At 41.7% G+C, this 19,668-nt stretch overlaps 1 protein-coding gene across 1 annotated transcript; it reads right to left on the reverse strand.

The window, feature by feature from the left end:
- Nucleotides 1–3,955: 3,955 nt before the first annotated feature.
- On the reverse strand, nt 3,956–13,788 carry RSL1D1 (ribosomal L1 domain containing 1). The gene is made up of 9 exons (XM_074964619.1): nt 13,674–13,788; nt 12,996–13,135; nt 11,816–11,954; nt 10,719–10,867; nt 10,523–10,624; nt 9,363–9,456; nt 9,148–9,276; nt 7,768–7,989; nt 3,956–6,470 (listed from the first exon to the last, which is right to left on the reverse strand). Exons 1-9 carry the CDS (start codon nt 13,707–13,709, stop codon nt 6,123–6,125), a joined length of 1,359 nt encoding a protein of 452 aa, XP_074820720.1. The 5' UTR covers nt 13,710–13,788; the 3' UTR covers nt 3,956–6,122.
- Between the last annotated feature and the right edge of the window lie 5,880 nt (nt 13,789–19,668).

The raw sequence follows: 19,668 nt of genomic DNA on the forward strand, positions 1-19,668 counted from the left end.
GGCTGGCTAAAATGCATGGTGATGGGAGTTGAGTGCAGTGGGTAAGGGTCGTAGGTTGCCGGGCTGGGTGGTGAAGCTGCAGGTGTTGGAGGCAGCTGGTGGCGATAAGAACCCGGATGTTGGGGAAAGTGGGTTGGAGGTGACATCGGGGCACAAGGGAAAGAGTTTTGGGACAAGGGCTGCAGGCCAGGGTGGGCGCGGAAGTGCTCCGCCTGCATTGCTACGAGCACCTGTATCGAGTCCGCTTGGCGCTCCATGATGCTTAGCAGCCACTCTGTGCTTTGGTGCCGGCAATCCGCATTCTGCAGGCGGACCCTCCTTTCACTCTCCCGCCACTCCTGCGCTTTTTGATTTTCATTAAGGGACTGCTGCATTACTTCATGCAGCATGTCCTCTTTGCTTCTATGTGGCCACTTCCTGATTCTTTGGAGTCTTTTGGCCATTGATAACAAGGACGGCTGGGATCTCAAAGCTGCATCTGTAAAGCCAAAATGCAACACTTAACAGAGGCAGCATTGTTCACACCAGATAGAGCAATGATTCGGCCATACTTAAAGACAAGCACAGTGTACACAATAGCAGAAATTGCCCATCCCAAAGCGAGCGCACACAACCCACAGGAGCCCCAAAATGGTGAGTATGCACAGGGGGAAGGGGGACTGATTGTTTCACAGCTGTACTGCCCTCTGGGGTTCTGTGCCTTGGGGAGAGCAAACATCTGCAGGGGGCCCCTACACTGAACACTGTCCCCACATTTTCCACAGGAGTTTGTCCTGGAGGATATCTTGCTGCTGAGGGTGACCTGGGAAGCAAGGGAGGGTCTTCTACTACAATGCGGCTTCCACCCTGGCACATATGCAGCTTTCCTGTGTGCAGGAATGGTCCCCCTGCCCCTCACAGTACAGTGGCGCGGACATGTTAGCCTCACTGGGACAAGGAGCATAGTAGCTCTGCCAAGGAACTTGTGCAAGCGGATTGCCCAGCTTCTGCATGAGACCATGGAAGACATCACTGAGGCCGATTACTGTGATGTGAGAGAGCACATCAATGCCCTATTCCACATCTAGGCATGCATGCAGCCCTAACCCTCCTCACCCCAAGAGCCCGCACCGAACAACTTCCTTCCCAAAATAAAAGCTGCTTACCAGGCACCTCCTCTGGTGTTTGTCCTTCCCCAAGCACCGTCCGCTGCAACTGGCTATCTTCCTCCTGGCTTGAAAACAGCTCCTGGCTGCATGCATCTAGGGATGCTGGGCTGTCTCCCTCCTCAGCACCCTCGCTCCCGCTTTCCTCCTCCTCCTGCCTTGTTGAACTGGGCTCTGAAGTGTCCATGGTGGTCTTTGGGGTGGAGGTGGGATCGCCCCCAAGTATTGCGTCCAGCTCTTTGTGAAAATGGCAGGTCGTGGGGGCAGCACCGGAGCGGCGGTTTGCCTCACGGGCTTGTGGTAGGCATTCTGCAGCTCCTTCACTTTAACCCTGCACTGCATTGCGTCCCAGTCGTGGCCCCTTTCCATCATGTCCCTTGATATCTGCCCGAAGGTATCGTAATTCCTACGGCTGGAGCACAGCTGGGATTGGACAGCTTCCTTCCCCACAAACACTGATGAGGTCCAGCACCTCACTATTGCTCCATACTGGGGATCGCCTGGTGCATGGAGGCATGGTCACCTGGAAAGATTTGCTGAGAGCACTCCACACCTGGCTGAGCAAACAGGAAGGGGATTTTCAACATTCCCAGAGAATTTAAAGGGCTGGTCTGATGGTTGGTCACCTGAGGGCAGGGCAGTAGAGTTCAAAGTGATGACCAGAGTGGCTAGAACAGGCATTGTGGGACACTTCTGGAGGCCGATCAGAGCACAATAACACAAGGGTGTCCACACTGGCGCTGCGAGGCTCCAGCCGTGGTGCAGCAAATGTTATGCTTCTCGTGGAGATGGATTACCAGGAGCGCTCCAGCCGCAGAGTCCGGGCACTCTACGTGCCTTGCCAGTGTGAACGCATCATGAGTTAGGGCACCCGGGGCTGCTTTAATGCACTCTAACTCGCAAATGTAGCCAAGCCCTTAGACTGCGGAAGTGGGAACACTGCAGCATCTTTAGCTGGACACAGAAACATTTATCATTAGGTATCTGAGTGTATTGTGATAATAATGCAAAATGTTAGGCCCATGTAAAAAAAACCTGGCAGATTACTTTTTTTCTGGCAACTGGCCAATCCATAAAAAGACTGGCCAGGCCGGTCAAATGCCAGCCAGATGATACCCTAATATAGACCAATGACACTCAGCTAATGTTTGAGGTTTTCTCTGTAACATCAGAGCTACAAACATTTTTATTTTAAATTAAAAATCAGATTCTGGAGCATAATTGTGCAGCAAAAATTTCGTGGCCTCAGAATCACACAATACACAGAGCCCTGCTAAAAGCCTTATCAATTCTGGGCTAGAATGTGATAGGAGTCCCGATCTTTTCAAGGCTGAGGACAATATTCTGTCAGAGGCAGGGTCTGAGGTGGATTAGCCATAATTAGTTAACATGGGATTAAGGGGAGTTATTGAGAGAGGACTAAGGTGCAATTATCATATTTGGAATTAATAGAGCAGTTGGTGCCCTCCGATGATGGGCTGGAATGGAAGCTGCCAGTGGCTGTACAGTTCATGGGTCACAGGAAATTGGTAACAAGGAAGAAACAGGCTTAATTTTCTAATACAGTAGTTGGAAAAGGCTTTGAGAGCCTCAGAAAGCATTGAAGGATTGCAAAGTATTAAACAGTTCAGGGTATCTATGCAAAGAGACAAAAAAACTGGATTAGATGGTTATTTCCTTCCACTTACAGCAAGTATAGAATGTGATCAGCTTTCAAAAAAGAATGGTCTGTTTTTTCAAATTATCTGTGTACTTTGGAATATTACATTAAAACTGACACAAATATTCTGAGGCTGCTGCTATCAACATACTGATAAGTTTCTGTCCACATACCTGAATATCAGACCACACCTCTCAGGGGAAAAGATACTGACAATTCAGGGAAGCTAGGATAAAAGCTGAATCCAGAACAGACAATAATGCTACCTTTCTCAGCTACAGGTCCCTCACTCACAGCTCCTTCATTGCACGTCATCAATGTGTTATGAATACAAACTGTAGTGTCCTTATTTTAGGCACGAGTGAGTTTTCTTTAAATGGGGTTTGGTACTATGTGAAAAGTGAAGGCTCCTCATATACCTACTAAATAGATGAGAGGGTAACGTATGCAGCATTAGGGCTTACTAGGTCTCCACTGCTGCAAACAATAGGTATCTGTCTTCCAGCCCATGCCTCCTTAGCAAGCTGCATGGTGAACTCATCTTCCAGTCTTTGGAATGCAGCATTGTTAATCCATTCACTCTTTGCCTGAGCATCTTGTACATAGGTTTGGTTGCTGGGACTATTTTATTAATTATTTGTATTTCAGTAGTGCCTGGAGGCTTTTCATCAGGGCCACATTGTTCTAGGCATAGAACAAACAAAAACAGTCCCTGCCCCTAAGAGCTTACTGTCTAAATAAGTAACTTATTAACCAATGATCCTGCAACATCTGACCTTCCTTCCAGTGTGATCTGAGAGAAAATAGTAGGGTCCTATTGCTACACCAGTAAAACTCATTTTCTGAAAACTAGGAAGTGGCCTAAAATACCTAGTTCTAAACTTAATTTATATTTGGATATTCTTCTAATATGACAGATTGGTACTAAGAATCTAGGAGCACAATGCATATTGGTCCTTGCCCTCTCTCTTAAAAAAAAAATCTATACCAAAGTTAAAAGCACAGACCAAAGAGAGTAAATGGAAGACAAAGAAAAACAGTGTTGTAAAAGTAGCTCCCCAAATGTTTGAATAAAAGGCATGTATCTATACAGAAGTAGAAATGATTTGTTATTTATTAACATATCAAATCTTTTACAACAGAAATCTTATAGAACTTGTTTTGTAACGTAAATAGCGATAAACATGGTATACACACAAATACACAATCATAAATTGGCCTGTCAAAGTCCCTAAAGCCCTATTGATGAGACCTATCTGCTGCTTTCCTCAACTTTGTAGTATTGATCACATATGGTGGTTGATGATTTTCTGTTCTTTTTCTATCTTGTCAGTTGGTAGCATCAGTTAAAGTCTTTAATTATCTCATGTTTAGATCCAAACTTCTGTTTTTCTTACATTTAGATGTGTAACCCTGTTTATTAATTGTCCTATCAAAACTATATGACATTAGCATATAGGTGATGGGCTTAACTTTCTGAATAAATTATCCTACGTTTCTACTGTTGCTTTCATAAAAGGGTGGTTACATATTAATTTTGGCCAATAGGTTTTCTTTATCCAGGGGATCACAGAATTTTGTTTTCATTTTCAGGGAGGCAGGATGACTTAGCAGATTGAAGATAGGCCCAGGACGCAGGACATCTGGATTCTATTCCTGGTCTAGATACTGGCCTGCTGGGTGACCTTGCGCAAGTCACTTCAAACCCCCTGTGCTTCAGATTTTCCATCTGTAAAATGGGGATAATGAGGCTTACCTCCTTTGTAAGGTACTATGTAATAGCTAAGTATTAGTATTCAGGCTGAGAATTGTAATTGCTGAACATCTCGCTAGTAGGTGAAATTACACTTGCTAACAAACCTAAAAGATTCTGTACTACTAGCACTCTTTATACCTTTAACTTGATATCACTTTAGCAAATGAAAACAGTAGACAGAGATATTAGAATAAGTAGAGGGTTACATCTGTTCTGTAGCTCATAGGATTGGCTTCTGTTTTTTTAGCTTAATAGTTGATAAACTATTCTGTCCAGAGAAAGGGAAATGCCTAGAAAATGGAAAAGGAAACTTAGTTTGATAGCATCCTGTCTGGCAAGAACTCACTCATCAATAGCTGGGATGTGAAATCCTCACTTTTGCATTGTTTTGTCATTATAGTTCCCCTTTGCTATTGTTTGTCTGTATAATCTCTATCTGGTTCTGTGACTGTTTCTGTCGGCTGTATAATTAATTTTGCTGGGTGTAAACTAATTAAGGTGGTGGGATATAATTGGTTACATAATCATGTTAGGATTGGTTAGTTAAATTTCAGTAAAATGATTGGTTAAGGTATAGCTAAGCAGAACTCAAGTTTTACTATATAGTCTGCAGTCAATCAGAAAGTGTGTGGGTGTGTGGGGGGGAATGGGAACAGGGAATGGGGGTGGGGAAATTGGAATATGTTTTGCTAAAGGGGGAAATGGGAACAGGGAATGGGGGTAAGGAAATTGGAATCATGTTTGGCTAAGGGCAGGAATGGGAACAGGTACAGAGGTGTAAGGCTCTGTGGTGTCAGAGCTGGGAAGGGGGACACTAAGGAAGGAAACTGGAATCATGCTTGCTGGAAGTTCACCCCAATAAACATTGAATTGTTTGCATCTTTGGACTTCAGGTATTGTTGCTCTCTGTTCATGCGAGAAGAACCAGGGAAGTAAGTGGGTGAAGGAATAAGCCCCCTAACAATTGTGAGTTAACTGTGATTAATGAACAGCCCGAGTTGCTTCAGATTAGAAACAAGGGCCTGCTATTGAAAGTGTGACATATTTTCCTTGATCACAAGGACCAGTAAAGGAGGGGGACCTGACCCGATCAAGCAGACATTGTCCCAGAGGTGAGCTAGTATCCACAGCATGTTTATCATTGACCAGCCTCCCTCTATCATGAGAGTATCAACAAAAGCTGTATTTACATCATCTTTACTATCCTCTCTTTTCTCTCCCTTCTGTGTTGTTAAAAGGAGACAACTCTTGTTTAGAGCATCCACTTAACTAAATAAAGCATTGAAGTGATTTTTTTAGTATAGGCAAAGGAAATAATACAGCCTGGGGATTGACTCAAAGAAATACAGAAACGACCAAGTTAGAAAAAGGTTTATTTACATGTCACCTAGCCCCACTGCTACTGGTAGGAAACACTGATAGGCAATTATAAACCTTGGTGAAGACAGCTCCCTATGCTCAGGCTTTCTCTAATTTATAGTGATTTTTTTCTTTTTAAGCAAAGCAAATACGTTTAATCAGTTCACTTCATAGGATAAAGCAATAATATAACTGACAGCGTTCAGGCTGATTGTGGGACTTTCATTTTCTTGGGAATCTGTTTTGGTGTTTTGGGAGCTTTCTTGGCTGATTTTACAAGCTTGCCCCCATGAGGTGTCACAAAGGATTTTGCTGCTGGTTTTTTGGGAGTCTTTTTCAGCTCCTTATCCTTTACTACTTCCTTTGGGATCCCTGGCTTCTTGGGTTGTTTCTGGTGAGCTGGTGTTGGCAAATCTGTCTCATTTTCAGCCAATTTCAGTTTCGTTTTTGGAGTCTCCGGAGCCAACGATGTCTTTCTCTTACCAAGTGGTGTCTTAGGTTTTCTGATCATGTTTACACCTTTTTCTGGAGTCTGATTTGGTTCAGTTTTCTGTATTTAAGACATGGGGAAAAAAGTGTCATCTTACAACAAAGGACACATCGTAATTGTTTTGCAAGACAAGATTGATAAAAACGTTAGCACTAAAGATCAGTGCCATCTACTGAATAGAATATTCTCTGCTCTAACTCAATTAGTCGTATTTCAGGTAGGCTGAGTGAGGGTAAATATAAACCAACTCAATCACAAAAGGGTCCAAGAAAAAAAATTTTCACTGATACTGTACAGAAAGAGAACAGACTTAAGGAAAACATACTGAGTAGTTGAAAGGTTGTGCTTAAATAAAAAATCCAAGATGACTATTTTTCATTTTAGAACAACTTTGTAACTTATGTTCATTCATTTTCTCCCCATTGGATATTTAAGACAGACTTGCTAGAAATGTCTGCAAACTGAGCATGGTTAACTTGATAGTTTTGAAGAAATTTTAATTATATAATCCTGAGTATTTCCATTCCCAGTAATGACTCGATCAGTATGAAGAGCCCACCAAGGCTTTCAATTTTTAATAGCCTTCGGTTCTCCTATTTTGTTGCTATCAGAAGCGTAAATTATATGTATTAGTCCACAAAAGATTTGACGTTACCTCTCCCCTAAATAGTGACCTCCACTCGGGCAAAAGGAGGCACATTTAAAGAGATGTATTTGATTCATAACTTGTCTCAAAGCTGTTTTATTTCAAAAGTGAGAGTAAGGGAATGAATTGCAATCAGGCAGCTATGATTATCTATGGCAACCAGTCCATTTCCAACATACTGATGTAAAACAGTTTGATGAAATGATACATAAGACACACATGGGCAGAATATCCATTTACAGAGTGCATAGTTTTCGTCTTTCCAAATAGCAGATGTGGAAAATGAGTTGACCAATCTAATTAAGATTTTGGACACCTGGAGTGCAAACAGCAGATAAAATTTCACTCCAGAAGCCATTGTTCTCTCTAAGAGAGAACCTATTATTTGTGCTAGTCAGAAATGCTATTGTTAAAATAAATAAATAAATAACTTCCTGTCTGTCTGTAAGAGGCTTGTAAAAAAATCCCAAGAGAAAAGAATCCCTTGCTCTTGTGATATCCCCAGGAATACATGTTGCACTCCAAGTGTATTAAAACATACTGCCCTGCAAGCATTAGGTTAGACATACCAATGATTTAACTTGCTCACTGTTTCCATTAGCCTGTCTCAAGCCTTTTCTTAGCTAAAGGTAGACTTCGTCCATATTCAAAATCTTCATTAAGTTAAAGCTAAACTCTAGATTTCACAAACTTGTTCTTAAATCGAATTACCTCCTTCCCAGCTATACTGACTTCTGTTTGAATAGGAACAAGTTGTGGAATTTCTCCATCATCCTCATCTGGTTCTGTGACTGCCAAGGTGTCTGCTTTTCTCTTTTGTTCCATCTCAAGGTCTTTGGTAGTAGCATTGTTCTTCTTTTCAGCTGTCACTTTGGCCTTAGTTGAAGTCTGTTCTGTGGCTGCCTTCGGTTTTCTTTTCTTTCCTTTCTTTTTCTTACAGGAAGAATCAAAACATCTCCAGTTACACATCACCCCTCCACCACAGTCCAATGCAATATTACAAATATACTGATCTATTTTACTACAAAGGCAAGAATGAGTAGTTCACTATTGCAGAACTTCTGAAACTGAAGATCTTGAAAGAGTGTTAACTTTTAAACCAACACTAATTACAATTCTTCGGTAACAGCAATTTTATAAGCAATGTTACCATGCATCTTGCTATTCAGCAGTTCAGATTTGGCAACAGGCAAGGAGGAAACAATGCCGAGTTTTACTTTTAGAGAACTTGCTAAAGGCATCGTAATCCTGTATGAATGACATACATGGACTAATATATATTGTATTACTATAAATAAATTACATGATTTAGTGGATTATTATTATATCTACATTTTAAAAAATTCTTCCTCCTCCTGTATAGAAGTTATGCTAACATCAAAATTGACAAGTTCAAAGTGTAGAGCTGTGAGCAATTAAGCAAAAATCAACTATTTTAAGTACAGGGAAATAAACTGTAGAATTCAATGTAACAAAATAGCTGACACTCTTCAAGTGGATTAAACTGATGAAACAACATCCAAATAAGACAAAAAAATTAAAATAACCCAAACTTTTTAGAGTCTATTACCCAAACAATATTGAAGTCATAGTTCAGCTGATGAGTAATTGATGCATCCTCCTGAGCTGTACATGAATTTAATTAATACGATTAAGCATTTATTTTCATCTTTTGTATTTTCCTTATAAAAATAACTGAAGCCGCATAACCTGGCTGGTCCATGAAGACGACCAGATCTCAAGTTAGAAATAAGGATATAGAAAAGTGAGGGAATCCCATCCCCTACCAGTTTAAGGGAGGAGACTAGCAACACTATAGGATTACATTTTCAACTTGCCACTACTTCAAGTAGAAACAGTGGTTTCCTATTACCATGCACTGTTATAAAAGCATGCAGTCATGCTAACAAGTGCTGGGTGAGAACAGTTCAACATCACTTGTGTACTGCTGCCTGTGTACTGCACCTAGATGTCTGGCAAATATCCCCAATGCCAATGTTAAACTTACATGCCAAACACTTTATTCCATAAAGGTAACCATATAGCCATATGGAAAGTTATTCTGTAAAGAAGTTAGTAGGAAGTTTTTACCTGTACTCCCTTTTGATGGAGAGATGGCTGCTTGTCAAGCTCATCTAAATTGCAGATGTATGAATTGAAGATTGGGAGAGCAACAGATTTCAGTGTTTTGAGGTGAAGAACTTTAATATTTTTCCAATTCTGCAATAATTAAGAAGAGTAAATATAAACAAAGAAATGCTTAAATCAAGTCCACTTCACATTCTAATTTAATCACGTGATAGTACCTTTGGCAACTTATTGGAAATCACCTCAGAAGCAACAGTGACATTTTCTAATAACTCATCAGCTTTCATTCCAGTGTGACCTATACGTGCTGTACTGAAAGAAAAGAGAGGTGTGCTGTTTATCCTACAGTAAAACAGACCTTCTGACTGAACCACTTGCTTTTAGGCAGATCAAAAAATTGACTATGAGTACTGTCTATTCACAATGATCTTAATTAAAAAAAAAAAGAATGCTGGACTTCACAGGGAAATAAGATCTATTGTAACTACTATTTTATACTAGCCTTTTCAGTATTTGGACACTTGTTTTTAAGTTTTAGTTTTGCAAGATGCTGTTAAATCTTTAAAGAATACATATATTTGTAGCAGGAACTAATCATGCCTAAAGAAGTTATAGAAGTCTTTAAAAATAAAATAAACAAAGGTGGGGAAATCTTAAGAAAAAGATACTTCAATTCGTAAAAACAAGTTGTTGTCTCTCAACAGTCATAAGGGTAATGTTTTCAAAACTAAGTGACTTAGTTTCCTAAGGCCTGTTGACTTTCAATGGGATCTAGGCTCGCGAGTCCATTAGGAGCTTTTGAAAATTTTACCCATAAATCTTCAAGATACCTATGTACATAATTAGAATAGCTAATAAGTGTTATTCCCATCATAAAATAAAGATTTAAAATACAAAAAAGAGGATTGTGTATTAATATGGCAGTTATCACTGATTTACAGAAACAAGACCTCGTACAATAGAGTGTCCTCGTAAACTGATTTGTTATTAATGGTAGTAAATAACCCTATGCAATCTATTAGGCCACATAAAAATTCAGCAGGATGGGAGATTAACACTAATGTTTAATGCATTGTGATGATTAGGGCTATGATGTCATCTCCGTTTTTTTTTTTTTTTTTTTTTTTTACAGTTACAGTGAAGAGGTCAAAAAGCTATCTCCTTGTCAAAGTTTCTATTAAAAAAAACAAACCCCAGTCTCTGTATAAACCAAAGTCCACTGCAAGTACTGTGCATTTTGGTGAACCTGTACCTCACTTTATTCAAAGCCCTACTAGAGGGAAAGTAAATAAATTAATTTAGTATTGTATCCTGACAGTACTGTTAGGATCACAATACTATCCTTCAAGTGAAGCACAAGCTAAAAATCGATACTTACTAACAACACCCCTTGTTGGTAACTGGAAGTATAGTTCCCTGGATATGTTTGTTTAGTTCCTTAGCTAGATTCTTGGCTTTCAGGTTTACAGATAAAGGTGCCCTAAAAACAGAAAAGGAAAAGAAAAACAATTCACTAAGAACAATTCAGCTTCCCAGGACAATATGGTATAAACATGCATTAGCTACAGACTTACTTTTTGCTTTGATAAAAGTGTTTCCCTATATGTGAGGGCAAAAGCCTTCTAATTCGATCATCGGCCAGGAAGAGGTTAAATCTGTTCAGGAGACGACGCTTTGCTTCAAATGGTTTGTATTCTTTTTTGAGAGTTTTATATGAGATGATCTGTAATGTGAAAGTAATGTTAGGATTAAACTCCCTTGCAAGAATGAATGGAATACTTCTATGCTTATATACAACTGAATGGCATGACTGCCAATCCATTAAGACTTCCACATTAAAATGCACTCTGTTGTCTTCTCTACTTTATTTAAAATAGTGACACATTATTTATACAAATAAGACCAACTGAAGAATGCACAATGCTTTTTTAGTTTAAAAAAAAAAAAAAACAGGTAATAGCTTTCTTTTTAAAAAAATCAAAACAATACAGATGTTAGATATCAATAAAAAAAATATAACCATCAAATGGTAGCTGAAGTACATATGGTCACACATAATCAATCCAAAACTACCCATTTCAAAAAACAAATTTAGACTGCTTTTTATTCCTAATAGGGCATAGGAGCCAACACAGCTGAGAATGGGAGAACTGTGAATTGTTTCAGCTTGCGTTAACAAACTCTGCTTAACAATTCACACGTCAAACACTATATAAGTTTGTGTAGTAAATAAACATGTTAAAGAGTATTCAATTTTCCATTTATGAAAGATTATCTTATTTAAGTCATATGACAGTTAATGTTGAAACCAGACTGGCAGACACTGAAAAAAGATTTCTAAAAATGCTTTAAAAACTATTTTCAAATTATTGTAAACTAAGAGCATGTTGAAAATGAAGCAAAAGAAGCTATTAATTAATAAGTGTGCTCTGATATATTTTGCTTGCATAATACTGAAAGCAATGACAATTTTACTCATTTGGGTAAATTTTGAAGTTTTGAAAGTTTGATAAGTTGGAGAAATTTGATTAGAAGTCCTAAATTTTGAACCATCTGAATTAAGTTAATATTTTGCATTAGAAATCACACACCTGTTTTTCTTCTTTTGAAGTTTTAAGGAGAAAAAGACAAGACATTATTGTCCCATATCATATTCCAATGTCTTCCTTACCTGGCTGATACTTGTGATCCCATTCTGGATCAACAGTTTCTTGTACAAGTTTTCGGTCTGTTCTGCAGATAATTCAGGTTCATCTTTTGTGAAGAGGCAAACTTCAGATGTTTCTGGTCGAATACCGTGAGGAAGTGGTCTATAACAAGAGGGTTAGAAAGGGGGGGAAGCATTCAGAGAAGGAATACAAATCTCCCTTTCCAAAGTTAGGCCTACAGAGAAGTTCAAAATCACTAGAGTTATGAGTAGTGCAGAAAGACCTTAGGCCCCAATCCTTCAGTGACTTAGGCCTGCTCTATACTACAATTTTACATCAGTATAGCTACATCTGCCTGAGAGAAGTAGCTATACCAACCTTACCCTGGTATAGACCGCACTAGGTTGATGTAAGAATTCTTCCCGTTGACCTAGCTGCTGCCTCTAAGGCAGGTGTATTACCTACAGTGATGGGAGAATTCCTCTCATTGGCGTAGATGGTGTCTACACTGAAGCACTGCATCTGTAGCATTTTAAATGTAGACATACCCTCACATGCTTAAGTACTGAGTAATCCCACATACCCCATTAGGACTACTAAAAAAGTATAAAGATAAGCATATGTTGAAGTCTTTGATGGACTGGGGTGATTAGTAGATAGATCCGTAACTTCTCATGCAGCATCACTGTGGCTCAAAATAAAATTTGGGTCTCACATCTACTAATCAATGGCACAAAAGAAAGTAGGAATCTTTTAGCGATTTATAATAGCACTGAAAAAACATTTAGTGTTATTTCCTGAACTGAGAAGAATCCTTAAAAACAGATACCAACTGCTCAGAAACCAAGAGGACTGGTGTACTAGACACAGAGATTATAGGCCTAAATCTTGTTTTATTTATGTAACTAATCTAAATGACTTCAAGTGAGTAAAGTATGAAGGATCTGATCCTTTATATATCTGACTCATATATCAGATATGATGGAAACTGCCACGCATGCTCAGTCAGTGCTCCAAACTTTTGATGCTAATGACAATTATTGAAACCAATAAAATGATTTTTTAAAACATGGTGGTCTTGTGGGGATACCAGCAATGAATGTAAGTTCAGTCCACTGCATGCCACAGCAGATGAAAAGTATTTATTATGGAATACAGAAAATCAGAGCCTTTGAGGAAAAACAGAAGTATAAGAATTCTTACATTTTGATAACTTGTTCTTGTGGTGGGATTTTCCATACTGTCACCATTAAGTATACATTCTCGTTCTCATTCAAAAGCAGTTCATCTGTGTTATCTTTGGTCTTTGTGTATGCAAGCAAGGCCTGCACTGCCTTTTTAACCTGGAAGGGTAGAGAAACAGCAAGGTAAATTAATGTTAAGGCCAGGCCTGAGTTCTCCTATTAGTGTCAATCAAAGTGAGTTATTGGCAGACACAGGCTCTATGGTTAGGACTGCCTGGCAGGCCAGTGTGCTCTCTCCCCTCACCAGAAGGGAGATTCAGCTTTACAGGTAAAATGTGTTCAGTTTGCCTGCACTGATGTTCCCCCTAGATATAGCACAAGTCACTGCGGAATTGCTTCTACCCCAGGGACGCGGTTCCAAGCCCTGTCGCCTCCCGCATCCCATGCATCGACCCCTGACACAGCAACAGCCGAAGCCGTGCGAGCGCGGAGCCCCAACCTCCCTCTCGTCCCCAGCGCCCAAGCGGAGTGCCAGGGGAGGGCTCAGGTGGAGGAGCTGCCCGGCCACCCGCGGTAGAGGGCTCAGGATCTCCTCGGCACGAGGCCCCGAGCCCGCCCGCCGTGAAAAATCTCTGCAGCGATTCGGGCCTCCGCAACACGCGAATCAAGCCCCGCTTGGCCGAACAGCCGCCGGTACCTGTGCGCTATCCAGCTTCTGGCCCGGCGCCGCCATGCTCCCGAGTCCCCACAGCGGACCGACACGTGTGTGGAGGTCCGACGGTCCCTGCGCGCGCGCCCACGCACGCGCAGACCCATCTGCGCGGCGCCCCGTGATGACGTAAACAGCGACCGCCAGTTCTGGGCGGTGCGGTGACTGAGTGAGTCTTTTTGCTTGGCGCTCCTCTGAGGAGAGTAGGGGAGGGCGGTCTGAGGGAGGGAGCTGCGGGCCCTGCGGGGCGGTCTGAGGTAGGGGGAGGAAATCGCTCTGAGGGGAGGGAGGGAGCTGCGGGCACCTAGGGGTGAGATCACTCTGAGGGGAGGGAGGGAGCTGTTGGAATGGGGGGCCGGAAGGGAGCTGCGGGCACGGGTGGGGGAGGAGATCGCTCTGAGGGGGTGAGGGAGCTGCGGGCACGGCGGGGGGAGATCGCTCTGAGGGGGGAGGAAGCTACGTGAGGGGAGATTGCTCTGAGCCGGGGAGGGAGCTGCGGGTACCGGGAGAGATTGCTTAGGGGTGGTACGGAGTTGCGGGGGAGGAGATCGCTCTGAGGCGGGCAGGGCCGAGGGGGATGAGAGGACTCCGAGGATGGGAGGGAGCTGCGGGCACGGGGTGGGGGAGAGTGCTGAGGGGGGTGGGAGCTATGGGCACACAGGGAGGTGTGAAGGTGCGGGGGAGGAGCTGAGGGCATAGGGAGAGTGCGGGGTCCAAATGGGGAGGGAAGTGTGGGCACAGGGAAAGGGCGCTCTGATGGGGAAGGGGCTGCAGGTACAGGGAGGATGGTTGCTGGCGGCGGGGGAGGAGTTGTTGGCATAGGAAGCGGGCGGGGCACCGAATAGGAGGGAGCTCCAGATGCAGGCAGAGTAGGGATCCAGGAAGGGAGGGGCTATGTGCCCAGGGAGACTGGGGGTACAAGGAAGGGAAAGGAGCTGTGGAAACAAGGGGAATGGGGGTCCGGTGGGGGCATCTGTCATGACCCTGGCTTCCTACCATAAAACCATCAGGGCAGCTCTACCAGTAGCTGTCTAGTGATGGGAAATTTCTAAACAAAAGTCTAGTATGCTGCAGGGTTCAGCTGTTTTTACTCGCAATTTTGACCAGGTTCGCATGACACAGTAGTAGAAATACCAGAGCCCTGTCTATGATAATGGCTCAGCCACACTGCAGCTGTACTGTTGCTGGCAGTTGCTATACAGTGGAGTCACATCTTACGCGTAGGTTAGGTTCTAAAGTCAGCACGTAAGGCGAAAATCGCGTATAGTCAAAATTACCCTTGAAAATCCCTTAAATCACCCATAAAGTACAGTATGCTGTACATGGTTTTGTGTATTCAACCCTGTACAGTAATATATATAAAATGTATAATGTATACAGTAATGTACAGTGTATAATAAAGAGTACATATGCAAAATATAATTTTACAGTACTGTATTTTTAATTACAGGGGGTACTTACAGGGGGTCATCAGGGCTTGATGTTGATCCAGGTGACGGAGAGCTTGGATGATGGAGAGCGAGTCGTAGACGAAGTGGTTGGCTTTGATTCAGCTCGAGAAGTTGATTGTGTAGGCTCATCTGCTGCTGGTTGTTTTTCCTTGAAAAACATGGTGATCGGCAACGGTCACTGTTGTCTCTTGAACTGCTCAAACGTTTCTTGATACGGTCTCAAATCATCCATAATACTACGTGTGATTTTGAGGCTTTGTTCCATAGAGGGATCATATTCAGAAATTAAATCATTCAAGTGTTTCGCTGCTTGGAACACTTCAGCAAATTTATGAAGATTCCAACTTGCTGGCTCTTCCTGTTCATCGTCATCATCTTCGTCTTCTGTAGATGATTTTATCAGTTCCTCTAACTCTTTGTTAGTCCATGTTTCTCTATGGCCTTCAATTAATTCTTCAATTTCTTCCTCAAGGATGTTGACGAAGCCATCACCACCCACTTGCCTGGCCAGCTGAACAATGCGTTTCACTTCTTTTTCAATGGTTGGGAAACCCTTAAAATCATTCACACATTCTGTCCATAGGTTTCGCCAAAGTGCATTGACTGTTTCAGACTTGATTGCATCCATTGCCTGTTTAATATAAGTGATACAATCGGCAATGATGAAGGACTTCCAACACTCCATCACATTAAGATTGGGATGAGCATCCATAGTGCTACGTATCCGTGAGAACGTAAGCCTCGTGTATGTGGCCTCGAAATAGCGAATACGCCTTGGTTGAGAGGATGGAGGTGGTATGGGGGGGGAGAAAGATTACTTCAGTGTCGTTATGTGCAAACCGGAGTACCGCAGGGTGGCCAGGAGCATTGTCTACGATCAGCAACACTTTAAAGTCAAGTCCTTTCTCTTCGAGGTGCTGCTTGACCTCTGGAATGAAACACTTTTGGAACCAATTCAGAAATAATGCTGCCCTCACCCAAGCCCTTTTATTTGATTGTCAGAATACAGGCAAGAGATTTTTGTTCTTGCCTTTTAGGGCATGGGGATTTGCAGCCCTGTAGAGCAAGCCTGGATTTATTAAATGCCCAGCCACATTGCCACAAATCACAGTCACACGGTCTTTAGCTGCTTTGACGCCAGGGGCTTGTCTTTCTGATTTCGAAGTGTAAGTGCAGTTGGGCATTTTTTTTTTCCAGAAGAGCCCACTCTCATCAGCATTAAAAACTTGTTCCGGAAGATAGCCCTTTTCTTCTATGATTTTCTGTAATTGTTCGGGGTAGGCTTTTGCTGCCTCTTCATTGGCAGATGCAACTTCACCAGTAGTCTGCACGTTTTTGAGGTTGAAGCAGTTCCTAAAACTGTTAAGCCAACCTTGGCTGGCTTTGAATTCCTTCTCATCAGAAGGCTGTCCCTCTTCGGCGGGAGGTTTGAACAGCGCATAGAGGCTAAGAGCCTTTTCTCGCAACGTGTTGCCATTGATAGGCACACGTTTACGGTTCATGTCTTCCAGCCATAAATTTAATGCCTTTTCAGTCTTCACTGAAGTCTTATCATGCCCGTGGCTCGTCACCTTAGCAGTTATTGGAGCATTTGATGCCGCAGCTTGACAAATTTATCTCTCTCGAATCTTGATGGCACGGATGCTAGATTCGTTGTAGCCATGTTTATGCACCACGTTGGAGACCGACATACCGTCTCTCAATAAATCCAACACAGGCAGTTTTTCCTCCAGCGTTGGAACAGATCGCTGTTTCTTCAGTTGAGCATCAGATGAAGTAGTTGGCTTGTGTTTAGGGACCATGTTGTATGAAAAATATGTACAGTATCTTTAAACACTAGAATCACACTCAGCATGGCGAGTTGTTCACACTATGAGAGGCACACGGGAACTGAGACTGACTGAGGGAACAGCAGATTCACATCTCACGCTCACTCTGGGGCATACGCTCATTGAGTGGAAGGGTGGGCGGAATTGCCCACACTATTTACAGGTATCTTGTTGTTTTTCTTTTTTTTTGCCGAGCACATATAGTTGAATTTGCGAAAGTTTGCATGTATGATGCGACTCACCTGTAGTTGCATATGTAGACAAAGCCAGACTCACCAGTGTCAACTTGCCCAAAACAAATACTCAGGAATAAAATCTAGCAGGCCTGACACCTGGTTTCCTACTCTGAGCACTAGATTTAAACTTTGATGTGTGTATATTCAGGCATCCTATCATGGGGGCATTCTTTCTTAATTAGTTCCCCTATTATTTAGGGCTGTTGATTAATCACAGTTAACTCACGCAATTAACTCAAAAAAATTAATCGTGATTAATCGCAGTTTTAATCACACTGTTGCACAATAGAATACCAATTTAAATTTATGAAATATTTTTGGATGTTTTGTTACATTTTCAAATATATTGATTTCAGTTACAACACAGAATACAAAGTGTACAGTACTCACTTTATATTATTTTTATTACAAATATTTGCACTGTAGAAATAAACAAAAGACCAGTATTTTTCAATTCTCCTCATACAAGTACTGTAGTGCAATCTCTTTATCGTGAAAGTGCAACTTACAAATGTAGATTTTTTTTTTTTTGTTACATAACTGCACTTCTTTACAGGATATTTACAGTGTCACCTGAAAGTGAGAACAGGCATTTGCATGGCACTTTTGTAGCAAGCATTGCAAGGTATCTATGTGCCAGATATGCTAAGCATTTGTATGCCCCTTCATGCTTTGGACACCGTTCCAGAGGAAATGCTTCCATGCTGATGACACTTATTAAAAAAATAATGCATTAATTAAATTTGTGACCGAACTCCTTGCGGGAGAATTGTATGTCTCCTACTCTATTTTACCAGCATTCTGCCATATATTTCATGTTCTAGTAGTCTTGGATGATGACTCAGCACATGTTCATTTTAAGAACACTTTCACTGCAGATTTGACAAAATGAAAAGAAGGTACCAATGTGAGATTTCTAAAGATAGCTTCAGCACTCCACCCAAGGTTTAAGAATCTGAAGTGCCTTCCAAAATCTGAGAGGGATGAGGTGTGAGCATGCTTTCAGAAGCCTCAAAAGAGTAACACTCCGATGCGGAAACTACAGAACCTGAACCACCAAAAAAGAAACTCAAACTTCCACTTGTGGCATTTGACTCAGATGATGAAAATGAACATGAGTTGGTCCTCACTGCTTTGGATTGTTATCAGGCAGACTCCGTCATCAGCATGGACGCATGTCCTCTGGAATGGTGACATATGAAACTTTAGCACATCTGGCAGGTAAATATCTTGTGACGCTGGCTACAATAGTGCAATGCGAACATCTGTTCTCACTTTCAGGTGACGTGAATGAGAAGCAGGCAGCATTATCTCCTGCAAATGTAAACAAAATTGTTCACCTGAGCAATTAGTTGAACAAAAAGTAGGACTGAGTAGACTTGTAGGCATAAAGTTTTACATTGTTATATTTTTGAATGCAGTTATTTTTTATACATAATTCTTCATTTTTAAGTTCAACTTTCATGATAAAGAAATTGAACTACAGTACTTGTATTAGGTGAATTGAAAAGTACTATTTTGTTTTTTATAGTGCAAATATTTGTAATAAAAAATAAAGTGAGCACTGTACACTTTGTATTTTATGTTGTAATTGAAATCAATATATTTGAAAATTTGGAAAACATCCAAAATATTTATTTAAATGGTATTCTCTTAATAGTGCGATTAATCATGATTAATTTTTTTAATCATTTGACCGCTCTACTATTATTGTATACTTCTCCCACTCTGCAAAGGGATACAAGGAGGACTGTTCCAGTCTATTCTAGACGCTGAAATACCTATTAACACAATAAGAGAACATGGGTAACGTGAAGAAATACAGGGAAAATCAGGGGACTGTATCCATGAGAAACCGAATACCTGGCCTAAGAATACAGTACTAGGGTGACAGGGCTAGAGCTATATGGATTTTACCTTTGGAAACCAGGATGAGCCCTGATGGAGAGAAACAAATCTGTATGTTGGGGGATGGAGGTTTGTTTTTTTTTTAAAGGGTTAGTGCTATGTAGTGTTACATGCCAATTAGGGTGTGTGGGAGGTGAGAGGGGATGTCATGTGAGGGGTTTCTGAACAACATGGTCTGTAAGGACAGACAAGGCCCAAAATGCATTTCTGCTCTAACCCTCTCACTCTTCAGCTGCAGTGCTTGTAGCAGGTACAGAAATAAAGGCAGCAGGGAGGCCATGCTTGAATAGATGGAGTTGGTAGTTCTGCTCATTTCCCCCCTTTATTTTATTCCCTCTGCCTTTTAGCCCTGCCCTCACGCCCTTCTGTGAGATCTCCTTCTCCAGTTTGTTGCTCTGCTGATGTGCCAGTACCAACAGGATACAAAGATTAAAATACTCTGGTCTCTGACACACTCCATGTAGCGATTTCAGATAGCTGGTTCTAGCATCTACTGCAGGAGTGGGCAAACTACGGCCCGTACACTGAATTCAGCCCGCGAGCCGGCCTGCGAGCTCCC

Source organism: Natator depressus, chromosome 10, assembly GCF_965152275.1.
Source record: "Natator depressus isolate rNatDep1 chromosome 10, rNatDep2.hap1, whole genome shotgun sequence".
Taxonomy (NCBI): Eukaryota; Metazoa; Chordata; order Testudines; family Cheloniidae; genus Natator; species Natator depressus.

Coding starts and splice junctions, on each gene's coding strand:
- RSL1D1 (XM_074964619.1), bottom strand. CDS start 13,709: ATGGCGGCGCCGGGCCAGAAGCTGGATAGCGCACAG. Junction 13,136..13,673: donor AGAAGCTGGATAGCGCACAG/GTACCGGCGGCT, acceptor CTACCCTTCCAG/GTTAAAAAGGCAGTGCAGGC. Junction 9,277..9,362: donor TTTCCAATAAGTTGCCAAAG/GTACTATCACGT, acceptor TAATTATTGCAG/AATTGGAAAAATATTAAAGT.